This window comes from Salvelinus sp. IW2-2015, linkage group LG28 (assembly GCF_002910315.2).
Source record: "Salvelinus sp. IW2-2015 linkage group LG28, ASM291031v2, whole genome shotgun sequence".
NCBI lineage: Eukaryota > Metazoa > Chordata > Actinopteri > Salmoniformes > Salmonidae > Salvelinus > Salvelinus sp. IW2-2015.
In genome coordinates this window covers 350873-363121 of record NC_036868.1, presented here as the reverse complement: position 1 = coordinate 363121, position 12249 = coordinate 350873, and the positions used below count along the sequence as shown (strand labels likewise).

The window sequence follows — 12249 nt, the reverse complement described above, 5'->3', positions numbered from 1 at the left end:
TAAAAAGGATTAAACCAGCTGGGCATTACAAGACAGAAGCTCTGCTAACTCTCTGCCTCTTTATCCACCACACCAACCGACACCAACAACTCTGTACATGCCAGAAAAGTCAAGGAGCTAAACCATTAGCTAACCCTGCCTTGACATTACAGTAGTTCTGTTAGCTAACCCTGCCTTGGCATTACAGTATTTATGTTAGCTAACCGGCCCTTGACATTACAGTAGTTTGTTAGCTAACCTGCCTTGGCATCTACAGTAGTTCTGTTAGCTAACCCTGCCTTGGCATACAGTATTTGTTAGCTAACCCTGCCTTGACATTACAGTAGTTCTGTTAGCTAACCCTGCCTTGGATTACAGTAGTTCTGTTAGCTAACCCTGCCTTGACATTACAGTAGTTCTGTTAGCTAACACCTGCCTTAGCATTACAGTAGTTCTGTTAGCTAACCCTGCCTTGACATTACAACGTAGTTCTGTTAGCTAACCCTGCCTTGACATTACAGTAGTTCGTTAGCTAAACCCTGCCTTGGCATTACAGTAGTTCTGTAGCTAACCTGCTTGAGATACAGTCAGTTCTGTTAGCTAACCCTTGCACCTTGGCATTACGGTAGTTCTGTTAGACTACCTGCTTGCATTACAGTTTCTGTTAGCTAACCCTGCCTTGGCATTCTGTAGTTTGTAGCTAACCCGCCTTGACATTACTGTGTTCTGTTTGCTAACCCTGCCTTGGATTACAGTAGTTCTGTTAGCTAACCCTGCCTTGACATTACAGTAGTTCTGTTAGCTAACCCTGCCTTGGATTACAGTAGTTCTGTTAGCAACCCTGCCTTGACATTCAGTAGTTCTGTTAGCTAACACCTGCTCTACTTACAGCTAGTTTCGTTAGCTAACCTGCCTTACATTACAGTAGTTCTGTTAGCTAACCCTGCCTTGACATTACAGTGTGTCTGTTAGCTAACCCTGCCTTGACTACAGTGAGTCTGTTAGCTAACCCTGCCCTTGACATTCACGTAGTTCTGTTAGCTAACCCTGCCTTGACATTACAGTAGTTCTGGTAGCTAACCCTGCGCTTGACATTAAACAGTAGTTCTGTTAGCTAAACCTTTCCTTGACATTACAGTAGTTCTGTTAGCTACCCTGCCTTGACATACAGGAGTTCTGTTAGCTAACCCTGCCTTGACATTACAGTAGTTCTGTTAGCTAACCCTGCACTTGACATTACAGTAGTTCTGTTAGCTACCCTGCTTTGACATTACAGTAGTTCTGTTAGCTAACCCTGCCTTGACATTACAGTAGTTTCTGTTAGCAACCCTGCCTTGACATTACAGTGGTTAGACTGCTACTAATGAAAAGTAAAGAAGCTGTACGCACTCATCCATTACTGACCTACAGGAAACATCTACCAACACCAAGTGTCTAGTGTGACTTAAACCATCTCTCCTTCAAGGATAGGTAGGTACAGAGAGATCAATATCGTTGTTATGGCCCAGTGCTGTGTAGTGGCCTGCTTCTGTCTCTAATGATAATTCTGCAGAATAACAGCACCGGTGGTGTGGGGGTTGAACAGCAGGCTGTGTGACGGAGCTGGTTGGACTTGTTTGTGTCAGCAGCTAGCCTAATGAGTGAAATTAGATGACTGATCCAGCATGTAGCCTAATGGAGCCTTCTGACGTACATAGTGGTGACTCATCGGGTGTGTGTGTGTGTGAGAGAGAAGAGAGAGATCTCTTCCCTCTGCATGTATAATAACAAAATGTAATTGGTCTTGAGCACCTGGCGACTGATTCTGAGACGTTGTCAGAGCATTTTAGCTTCAGATATGTCCACTTTCATCTGTTTTCTGTAAATGTGTGTGAGGCATTGTGGAAAACATATTGGAAACCCACACCGCACGCACGCACGCACACACACACCCACACACACCACACACACACACACACACACACACACACACACACACACACACACACACACACACAACACACACACACACACACACCACACACACACACCACACACACACACCACACACACCCACACACACCACACACACACACACACACACACACCACACACACCTAGATTCTTCTCACTGTTGCTGTCCCTAAAATGAACCTAAAGCAGGTTCAAGTAAAGTAGCAACGTCATTTAGACAAGCTGTATCAACGTAGATGTAACACCGGATGAGTGACAGATTCAGTTATTCACACTGTCGTTTGTTTGAAAAAATCTTTATTTTAGCCATCGGGGCTATAAGAAAAAACTACCAGGCAACTGGAGCTAATCTCTTTCTCTCTTCCTCCTCTCTCTCTCTTCTTCTGCTCCTCTCCCTCGTTTAGACTCCTCCACTAACTACATCAGACAGCTGGAGACCAAAATGAGGATATTGGAAGACGACAACAACAAGCTTTTGACGCAGGTGAGGCACGACGCACGCACGCACGCACGCACGCACGCACGCACGCACGCACGCACGCACGCACGCACGCACGCACACCACACACACACACACACACACACACACACACACACACACACACACACACCACACAACACACACCACCACACAGGCACACACAGGCACACACAGGCACACACAGGCACACAGTACAGAGCCCTGTGTGATGTCGCCCACATAGAGGGGAGGAGGGGGGAGAGAGATGGAGGCTCTTCCAGTTCACCAGGAGTTCACCTGGTTTTGGGGGGAGGGGGGGACCAGTCTAAATGTCGCCTTACATCAACATGTAGGTGCATCAGCTTCCCTATATCGAGATGACATCAAACAACGCACGCACGCACGCACGCACGCACGCACGCACGCACGCACGCACCACGCACGCACCACACACACACACACACACACACACACACACACAGGCTAGTGAACAAAACATTAATCATGTTGTCTTGCCGTATACGTAGGCTTATATGCACTTTTAAACACATGCATAATCAATCCTAAAACCTATCTCAGCATAATCATCAGCCATATGTTATAACATTAAATATGTTTTGTATTTTTTATCCTTTGCCATAACATTGTGCTGTATGTTATGCTATTATGTGAGGCTCAGTTCACTTCAGGGCAAGCACCTTCAAGAACCTTACCATAAACCAACTCAGGTATCAAGGAAACAAGGAAATGTAGGTTTCGCGGAAAGAGATCAGGAGGCCTTGCGAGGATCAGGCGACGAGTGGCTAATCTGCCCTTGCCTTCCGTTCTGATAGCTAACGTTCAATTGCTGGAAAATAAATGGGAAGAACTGAAAGCACGTATATCCTACAAATAAAATAAAATGTATTTATAAAGCCCTTCTTACATCAGCTGATATCTCAAAGTGCTGTACAGAAACCCAGCCTAAAACCCCAAACAGCAAGCAATGCAGGTGTGGAAGCACGGTGGCAAGGAAAAACTCCCTAGAAAGGCCAGAACCTAGGAAGAAACCTAGAGAGGAACCAGGCTGGGAGGGGTGGCCAGTCCAATGGGACATTGAAAACTGTAATATCTTATGTTTCACCGAGGTGTGGCTGAACTACAACATTAAGAACATACAGCTGGCGGGTAACTCTATCGGCAGGATAGAACAGTATGTTTTGTATTTTTGTGTAAGACACGGGGCGGGGGCCTATGCATATTTGTAAACAATAGCTGGTGCACAATATCTAAGGAAGTCTCAGGGTTTTGCTCGCCTGGGGTAGAGTATCTCATGATAAGCTGTAGACCACACTTTCTACCTAGAGAGTTTTCATCTGTATTTTTTGTAGCTATCTACATACCACCACAGACTGAGGTTGGTACTAAAACTGCACTCAATGAGCTGTATTCGGCCATAAGCAAACAGGAAAATGCTCATCCAGAGGCGGCGCTCCTAGTGGCCGGGGACTTTAATGCAGGGAAAGTTAAATCAGTTTTACCTCATTTCTATCAGCATGTTAAATGTGCAACCAGAGGGGGAAAAAATAGACCACCTACTCCACACACAAAGACACGTACAAAGCTCTCCCTCACCCTCCATTTGGAAAATCTGACCATAACTCTATCCTCCTGATTCCTGCTTATAAGCAAAACTTAAAGCAGGAAGCACCAGTGACTCGATCAATAAAAAAGTGGTCAGATAAAGCAGATGCTAAACTACAGGACTGTTTTGCTATCACAGGCTGGAATATGTTCCGGGATTCTTCTGATGGCATTGAGGAGTACACCACATCAGTCACTGGCTTTATCAGTAAGTGCATTTAGGATGTCGTCCCCACAGTGACTGTACGTACATACCCAACCAGAAGCCATGGATTACAGGTAACATCCGCACTGAGCTAAAGGGTAGAGCTGCTGCTTTCAAGGAGCGGGACACTAACCCGAAAGCTTGTAAGAAACACCCGCTATACCCTCCGACGAACCATCAAACAGGCAAAGGGTCAGTACAGGACTAAGATCGAATCGTATTACTCCGGCTCCGACGCTCGTCGGATGTGGCAGGGCTTGCAAACTATTACAGACTACAAAGGGAAGCACAGCCGAGAGCTGTCCAGTGACACAAGCCTACCAGACGAGCTAAATAACTTCTATGCTCGCTTCAAGGCAAATAACACTGAAATATGCATGAGAGCATCAGCTGTTCTGTACTACTGTGTGATCACGCTCTCCGCAGCCGATGTGAGTAAGACCTTTAAACAGGTCAACATTCACAAGGCCGCAGGGCCAGACGGATTACCAGAACGTGTACGCTGAGCATGCGCTGACCAACTGGCAAGTGTCTTCACTGACATTTTCAACCTCTCCCTGTCTGAGTCTGTAATACCAACATGTTTCAAACAGACCACCATAGTTCCTGTGCCCAAGAATACTAAGGTAACCTGCCTAATTGACTACCGACCTGTATCACTCAGGTCTGTAGCCATGAAATGCTTTGAAAGGCTGGTCATGACTCACATCAACACCATTATCCCAGTAACACTTAGACCCACTCCAATTTGCATACCGCACCAACAGATCCACAGATGATGCAATCTCTATTGCACTCCACACTGCCCTTTCCCACCTGGACAAAAGGAACACCTATGTGAGAATGCTATTCATTGACTACAGCTCAGCGTTCAACACCATAGTACCCTCAAAGCTCATCACTAAGCTAAGGACCCTGGGACTAAACAACTCCGTCTGCAACTGGATCCTGGACTTCCTGACGGGCCGTCGCCAGGTGGTAAGGGTAGGGAACAACACATCTGCCACGCTGAACTTCAACACAGGGGCCCTTCAGGGGTGCGTACTTAGTCCCTTCCTGTTCTCCTTGTTCACTCATGACTGCACGGCCAGGCACGACCCCAACACCATCATTAAGTTTGCTGATGACAAAACAGTGATCACTGATCACTGACAACGATGAGAGAGCCTACAGGGAGGAGGTCAGAGACCTGACCGTGTGGTGCAAGGACAACAACCTCTCCCTTAGTGTGATAAAGACAAAGGAGATGATTGTGTACTACAGGAAAAGGACGACCGAGCACGCCCCCATTCTCATCGACGGGGCTGTAGTGGAGCAGGTTGAGAGCTTCAAGTTCCTTGGCGTCCACATCACCAACAAACTAACATGGTCCAAACATACCAAGACAGTCATGAAGATGGCATGACAAAACCTATTCCCCCTCAGGAGACTGAAGAGATTTGGCATGGGTCCTCAAATCCTCAAAAGGTTCTACAGCTGCACCATCAAGAGCATCCTGACGGGTTGCATCACTGCCTGGTATGGCAACTGCTCGGCCTCCGACTGCAAGGCACTACAGAGGGTAGTGTGTATGGCCTAGTACTCAATAGGGGCCAAGCTTTCCTGCCATCCAAGACCTCTATACCAGGCGGTGTCAGAGGAAGGTCTAAAAATTGTCAAAGACTCCAGCCACCCTAGTCATAGATGCTCTCTCTGCTACCGCATGTCAAGCGGTATGGGACCGCCAAATCTAGGTCCAAGAGGCTTCAAAACAACTTCTACCCCCAAGCCATAAGACTCCTGAACACTGATCACTGATCAATCAAATGGCTACCCAGATTTCACCGCCCCCCCCCCCACGCTGCAGCTACTGTCTGTTATTATCTATTCATAGCCACTTTAATAACTCTACTTGCATGTACATAATTACCTCAATTACTCGACACCGGTGCCCCACATTGACACATTAACTCTGTACCGGTACCGCCTGTATATAGCCCCGCTATTGTTATTTACTGTTGCTTTCTTTAATTATTTGTTTATTCTTATCACTGCCTTTGTTGGGTTAAGGCTTGTAAGTAAGCATTTCACTGTAAGGTCACTTCAAGCACCGTACCAATAAACCTACCCAAGTATTGGCTTGAAGACATAAAAGCGATTTAATATATTTTAATTCAGATATTTTATATTTTTTTTTGTCACTTATTTTATCTCCCTTCAGATTACTATATAGGCAAAGTGTGTGGGCTGAAACAAATGACACCAACCTTTTTTCATCAGGGCAATTCAGAGTAATTAATAAGTAGACCTAAAGATTGGCCTGCAGTACCTTTTACATAAGGACCCCTAATATTAACTTTACTTTAGAAACCTTTTGGTAAGATAATAATACCCTGCTTTGTGATCGTCACAGATAAAGCACCTGTCTAATATCTCTCTACGTAGCGAGACATGGCGGTTGGTTGCTCAAAAGATGTTGCCAAGGTTCCGTGTTAAAGCTTATTCAGTCACAGTTGTACTTTGTTTAACACTTACCTTAGAGTCACACAAAACAACCTGTCAGCCATCCTCTCATAACATATCATGTTCCCACACATTCAGCCCTGTAGCATTATAGTTTATCACAGATACAGAGAAATAAAGTACCTCGCCGCAACTCTAAGATGCTACAGTGTGTTGTACGAGGCCTGGGAGGTGAGTGTTATACTACAGTGTGTTGTACGAGGCCTGGGAGGTGGGTGTTTATACTACAGTGTGTTTACCGAGGCCTGGGAGGTGGGTGTTATACTACATGTGTGTTGTACCGAGGCCTGGGAGGTGAGTGTTATACTACAGTGTGTTGTACCGAGGCCTGGGAGGTGAGTGTTATATACAGTGTGTTGTACCGAGGCCTGGGAGGTGAGTGCTATACTACAGTGTGTTGTGTGACCGAGGCCTGGGAGGTGAGTGTTATACTGTGTGTTGTACCGAGGCCTGGGAGGTGAGTGTTATACTACAGTGTGTTGTACCGAGGCCTGGGAGGTGAGTGTTATACTACAGTTGTGTGTACCGAGGCCTGGGAGGTGAGTGTTATACACAGTGTGTTGTACCGAGGCCTGGGAGGTGAGTGGTTATACTACAGTGTGTTTCCCGAGGCCTGGGAGGTGGGTGTTATACTACAGTGTGTTGTACCGATGCCTGGGAGGTGGGTGTTATACTACAGTGTGTTGTACCGAGGCCTGGGAGGTGAGTGTTTATCCTAACAGTGTGTTGTACCGAGGCCTGGGAGGTGAGTGTATACTACAGTGTGTTGGTACCGAGGCCTGGAAGGTGAGTGTTATACTACAGTGTGTTGTGTTGTACCGAGGCCTGGGAGGTGAGTGTTATACTCACAGTGTGTGTGTACCGAGGCCTGGGAGGTGAGTGTTTATACTACAGTGTGTTGTGTTGTACGGAGGCCTGGGAGGTGAGTGTTATACTACAGTGGTGTTGTGTGTACCGAGGCCTGGGAGGTGAGTGTATACTACAGTGTGTTTGTACCGGAGGCCTGGGAGGTGAGTGCTATACTACAGTGTGTTGTGTTGTACGAGGCCTGTGGAGGTGAGTGTTATACTACAGTGTGTTGTACCGAGGCCTGGGAGGTGAAGTGCTATACTACAGTGTGTTGTACCGAGGCTGGGAGGTGAGTGTTATACTACAGTGTGTTGTACGAGGCCTGGGAGGTGAGTGTTATACTACAGTGTGTTGTCCGAGGCCTGGGAGGTGAGTGCTATACTAACAGTGTGTTGTACCGAGGCCTGGGAGTTGAGTGTTATACTACAGTGTGTTGTACCGAGGCCTGGGAGGTGAGTGTATACTACAGTGTGTTGTACCGAGGCCTGGGAGGTGAGTGTTATACTACAGTGTGTTGTACGAGGCCTGGAGGTGAGTGTTATACTACAGTGTGTTGTACCGAGGCCTGGAGGGTGAGTGTTTAACTACAGTGTGTTGTACCGAGGCCTGGGAGGTGAGTGCTATGCCTCAGTGTGTTGTACCGAGGCCTGGGAGGTGAGTGTTATACTACAGTGTGTTGTACCGAGGCCTGGGAGGTGAGTGTTATACTACAGTGTGTTGTGTTGTACCACATTTAAAAAAATGTAATGTGAATTTTTATTTGGCGTACCCCCGATGGCATTGCGCGTACCCCAGTTTGAGAGTACCTGTTATAGACTAATGGAGAAAAGTAACTTAGAATGTTATAGACTAATGGAAAAAGTAACTTACATTGTTATAGATTTATGGAGAAAAGTAACTTATAATGTTATAGACTAATGGAAAAAGTAACTTACATTGTTATGGACTTATGGAGAAAGGAACTTAGATTGTCATAGACTAATAGAGAAAGTAACTTACATTGTTACATTGTTATAGAATTTTGGAGAAAGTAACTTACTTACTGGAAAGAAATTGAGGTAGATTTCTACACCTAATGATAAGGTATTTAATGTATTTACTCAATACTCCAGAGATATGTAGTAAAGTTAACATGTCACAATACTAGCCATTGTAATTTCTACTTCTCCTGTTCTGTGGAGAGATTTACTTCTCATGTTCTGTGGAGATATTTCCCACGTCCATGTGTTGTGAATGTGAAGCAGTGAAACTGAGTTTATTGTAAAGGAAACAATACGAGATTACCAATGGAATGTAGACCCTATTAACGGGCTTTATTGTGTGGTTTACACTTAAAAATGTGTAAAGAACGAGTAGGCAATGGGCTAGACACAACAATGGAAAGACCTGGACACAATGGAAAGAGGTTGGCACACCCCTATTTAGCATATTCACAAAAAACTCTGCCTTGAACACTACTTTAAAGGTACTTGAATATTTAGTGACTTCTGTCTACTTGAGTATTGAAGTGTGTTATTATAACAGTCCCCCTGTCCACGGACATACATGCACCTCTTTAGAAAGACTAGGGTAGTGTTACTCTGGCTCGGCTGTACTATAGTTCAACAGTCTGTTAAGAGTGGACAGGAGAAGAGGAGGGGACCGCATCCTGTCCTAGTGTCGTGGCCGCCTGTTTCACCATGGCCCCTCATCATAACTTAGACAGGAAGTGATGTGTGACGCCGGGCCAGGGTTCCGTCACCTCTCAGGACATTGTGATGGATGGGGAACAGGGCTGTTGCCATGAGGAGATGCCAGCCTGTCTTACAGACCAATAGTGTATTGTTCTGTTTGTCTCGGTCAGCAGTATTAGAAGCTGAAGTGGAAGTTGGGAAGTATGTTTCATTAAATAAAGCATAATGCCAAGGACGTGGGATTCTTGGCGGAGGCTGGAAGCACAGACGGAGGATCTCAGTTTTCATTGGGAGGCAAGGGAGAAATAATGCAAGGGGAACACACATGTTATGTTCTTCTATCCTCGTGGGGACCTAAAATGGTAAAAGACTGAAGGGGGAGGAGTAAAGGAGGAGTAAAGGAGGAGTAAAGGAGGAGTAAAGGAGGAGTAAAGGAGGGGTAGAAGAAGAGAAAATTAGGGACTTGTAAAAAAATGTATTTATTTAACCAGGCAAGTCAGTTAAGAACAAATTCTTATTTTACAATGACGGCCTACCCCGGCCAAACCCTAACCATGCTGGGCCAATTGTGCAACGCCCTATGGGACTCCCGATCACGGCCGGTTGTGATACAGCCCGGCCGGTTGTGATACAGCCCAGGATCGAACCAGGATGTCTGTAGTGACGCCTCTAGCACCGAGATGCAGTGCCTTAGACCGCTGCGCTACTCGGGAGCTGGAGGAGTGATGGGATGGGGGGAATGTGAAGGAACATGAGCCAGAGGTGCAGTGATGGAATGCTAATTTTATCTCTGGAGCGCATGTCATTGTGGGAGAAGGCTGTGTTCTGCATTCAGTCCCATGACACCCAGGAGCGCCAGACGTGACACACGCGCATAGCTCACTGGGTTTATTTACAGCTCTGGTTCTCCTAGCATCATGCGCTGGCAGCGTACGGCGCACACAACTGTGTGACATGGGGAAATGTCATAAGGAACATGGGTTCCCTCCCTCAGGGAACAGTGGTCTAGAGAACATAAAGTCGTTTCTTTCTGTGGCCCAGCAGTGTGTATGGGTAAAAAAAAGTGTGTAGGCCTATGGTGGATTGTTCTGTTATAATCTCCACCCGGCACAGCCAGAAGAGGACTGGCCACCCCTCATAGCCTGGTTCCTCTCTAGGTTTCTTCCTAGGTTTTGGCCTTTCTAGGGAGCTTTTCCTAGCCACCGTGCTTCTACACCTGCATTGCTTGCTGTTTGGGGTTTTAGGCTGGTGTGGCCAGCCTGATGTAAGAAGGGCTATATAAATACATTTGATTTGATTTGTATGATGACGCGTCTCTCTCTCCTCTCTGACTCCCCAGCAGCAGTGTGACCCGGGGGACCTGCGTGTCCTGAGGAAGGGGATGACCCTGTACCGCTCTGAGTCTCAGCTGTCATCCCTGCCACAACGCCAGGACGCACTGCACAACGTGAGTACACACACAAACACGTTATGTTCTTCTATCCTCGTGGGGACCTACAATTAATTTCCATTCAAAATCCTATATTTCCTAACCCCTAACCCTTACCATAACCTTAACCTGTAACCCAAACCCTAAACCTAACTCCTAACCCTAATTCTAATCCTAATTGTAATCCTAATTGTAACCCTAAACCTAAACCTGACCCCTAAACTTAAACATAGCCTTAGTTTTCCCTACGAGGGAGAATTTTCCTTGTTTTACTATCCTTATGGGGATTTTGGGTCCCTACAAGGATAGAAGAACCCCCCCCCCCCCCACACACACACACACCTCTCTTTACTTACAGAATACACATCTTCACCCTCTTTTCTTACCCCCATCCTCTGCCTTTCTTTCTCCCACTCTCTCTCTAACACATCTCAACCACCCACAGACTCACCAGGCCTTTAGGCTTCCGTCTCCCCAGAGCCTGTTTCAACTGAATCCTGTAGAATGAAATTAATTAGCCACTCTGACCCCTGACCTTTAACCTCTCTCCACTACCAGAGGAGACCGACCGGCTGGTAATTGAGAGAAACCAGACCTCTCTTTGACAACACCCTGATGACCTCACTCCACAGAATCAATACTGCATTTAATCAGGATCTAGTGTACGACCCAGTACACAGACCCTACATACAGCCCCAGTACTGCCTTTAACCAGGGCCTACAGTAGCATACTGACAGGCCTAAGACACCCAGTACACTGGGCCTGTTCTTCAGTCTCACAAAATTCCCATGACCTTTGACCCATGAGTCTCTCCAAGGCGGGACAGGAGCAGGACGGATGGCCAAAAGAGGGGGGGGAGCAGGTGTCTACTAACCTCCTCATGTTCTCATCTCTCACTCTGACTCTCTCTCTCCCGTGGAACAGTGTGTCAATCCAATGACTTCAGAAGCTACTATATACTGAACCATCATATTTCCATGAAGAAGAGATCACCATAGAACAAGATGTTCTTTTCTACCTCTATTGACATGACTTGCCTGGTTAGAGCTGAATGAATACAATATCCTCAGACTTGCAGTAGTGTACAGTAAACTTCTTCCACCGGTGTATATTTATCGAATTAGAAAGTGTTAAATTTCCTACATCTTGTTTTGGTCCTGTTGTCGTGACGTCTCCATGGAGACCATCTCATTATGGTCTGTACTGTGATTGATTGGCTGGCTTCGGATGTGGCCTGAGTTCACCCAAGCGTAAGCGAGAGAGATGGGGAGAGAGAGAGACAAAGAGAGAGTTAGTGAGGGGGGTGGAGAGGTAGGAGGCAGAAAGAGAGGGACGGAGAGATGAATGAGCGAGAGAGAAAGAAAGAGAGACAGAGACGTAAAGTGAGAGAGAGAAGGGGCTGCGGACAGGACAGGCAGTGGAGCGTCATGTCATTCTGAAGTTTCTGTCCTGTTCTTTCTGTTCCAACCAACAACCGTTCTCTCGGTGCAGCCTGTTAGTTAGTTAATAGGATGGCTTCTTCTCACATCATCATCATCATGGTTTTATATTTAGCTGGCCCTCCTCTCCTCTCCT

The 12249-nt window shown here is 46.4% G+C and overlaps 1 protein-coding gene across 2 annotated transcripts in view; it reads left to right on the top strand.

Annotated features, from left to right (window-relative positions):
• Nucleotides 1-12249, top strand: part of LOC111954575 (coiled-coil domain-containing protein 85C-A-like) — a 129843-nt gene that overhangs the window by 106062 nt on the left and 11532 nt on the right. The window contains exons 2-3 of one of the 2 annotated variants that reach the window (XM_070435958.1): nt 2337-2416; nt 10587-10691. In XM_070435958.1, the coding sequence (XP_070292059.1) occupies nt 2337-2416; nt 10587-10691 (185 nt within the window). Of the gene's footprint in view, nt 1-2336; nt 2417-10583; nt 10692-12249 lie in introns of both variants that reach the window. The other variant, XM_023974421.2, reaches the window with a different exon arrangement.